At 45.7% G+C, this 1196-nt stretch overlaps 1 protein-coding gene across 1 annotated transcript; it reads right to left on the bottom strand.

Moving 5' to 3' along the window:
• Nucleotides 1-14: 14 nt before the first annotated feature.
• On the bottom strand, nt 15-1190 carry LOC111648902 (serine/threonine-protein kinase RIO1-like). Its single transcript, XM_023398658.2, has 3 exons — nt 1091-1190; nt 830-895; nt 15-727 (listed from the first exon to the last, which is right to left on the bottom strand). The coding sequence occupies exons 1-3, from the start codon at nt 1166-1168 to the stop codon at nt 563-565; spliced, it is 309 nt and encodes a 102-aa protein (XP_023254426.1). The 5' UTR covers nt 1169-1190; the 3' UTR covers nt 15-562.
• Nucleotides 1191-1196: the final 6 nt, after the last annotated feature.

Below are 1196 nucleotides of genomic sequence, written 5' to 3'. Positions count from 1 at the left end.
TGTCTCTGTGTCTACTGTCTGTCTCTACTGTGTCTGCTGTCTGTCTCTACTGTCTCTGTGTCTGCTGTCCGTCTCTACTGTGTCTGCTGTCTGTCTCTACTGTATCTGTCTCTGCTGTCTGTCTTTACTGTGTCTGCTGTCTCTGTCTCTACAGTCTCTACTGTCTGTCTCTACAGTCTCTATTGTCACTGCTGTCTCTACTGTCTCTGTTGTCTGTCTCTACTGTGTCTGCTGTCTCTGCTGTGTGTCTCTACTGTCTCTGTCTCTGCTGTCTGTCTCTACTGTCTCTGTTTCTGTTGTCTGTCTCTACTGTCTCTGTGTCTGCTGTCTGTCTTTACTGTCTCTGTGTCTGCTGTCTGTCTCTACTGTGTCTGCTGTCTGTCTCTACTGTCTCTGTCTCTACTGTCTCTGTTTCTGCTGTCTGTCTCTACTGTCTCTGTGTCTGCTGTCTGTCTCTACTGTTTCTGCTGTCTGTCTCTACTGTCTCTGTGTCTGCTGTCTGTCTCTACTGTGTCTGCTGTCTGTCTCTACTGTCTCTGCTGTCTGTCTCTGCTGTCTGTCTCTACTGTCTCTGAATCTGCTCATCTATCTTTATGTTTGAGTTTCTTACGTTGTCATTGTGTCCAGAGAGGGCCGACTCTTCCTCCTTCGTCCTCATCAGGTCAACGTCTCGCTCATAGTGACTCACCTCCGTCAAAGTCCGGGGGATGTAGGCCTTCTTAAACACCTGTGGGAAAAGAGGAGGGGACATACAGGTGAGAGGTTAAAGGTCAGACAGACTTACTCACAGAAAAGTGGTTAAGACCGTAACCAGCTCAAAATGTTACACCTCCTCATCCACTCTGTCCTGATCTGATCGCTGCTCTGATGTCCGCTCAGCTGCAACCACCATCGCCTAGACAACCAAACAGACAAATAAATAAGTAAACAAACAAGAAATAAAAAGATGGACAACTTCTGTTTCTTTAGTGTAATGTCTTGTTTCAGTCTTCCTTGTTCTTGTCTGTTATTTCTGTCTGTATCTTGATTTTTTTGAATACTATGTTATCTGAAGATGTGTTTGTAATAAGCTGTATTTCTGCAGAAACACCTTCTCCAGGTATTGATCAATGTTGTGGCAGGTGATCGACAGGTCGGTGATGAAGTCAAACAGTTCTCTGACCGTCATCACGGCCACACCATGCTTCACAAAGAAC

The sequence above is a fragment of the Seriola lalandi genome, unplaced genomic scaffold, assembly GCF_002814215.2.
Source record: "Seriola lalandi dorsalis isolate HSWRI2012SDOR001 ecotype SW California unplaced genomic scaffold, Sedor1 jcf7180001963984, whole genome shotgun sequence".
Classification (NCBI taxonomy): domain Eukaryota; kingdom Metazoa; phylum Chordata; class Actinopteri; order Carangiformes; family Carangidae; genus Seriola; species Seriola lalandi.
Note: the sequence above shows the minus strand (reverse complement) of the source record. Positions and strands in the feature narration are given on the sequence as shown.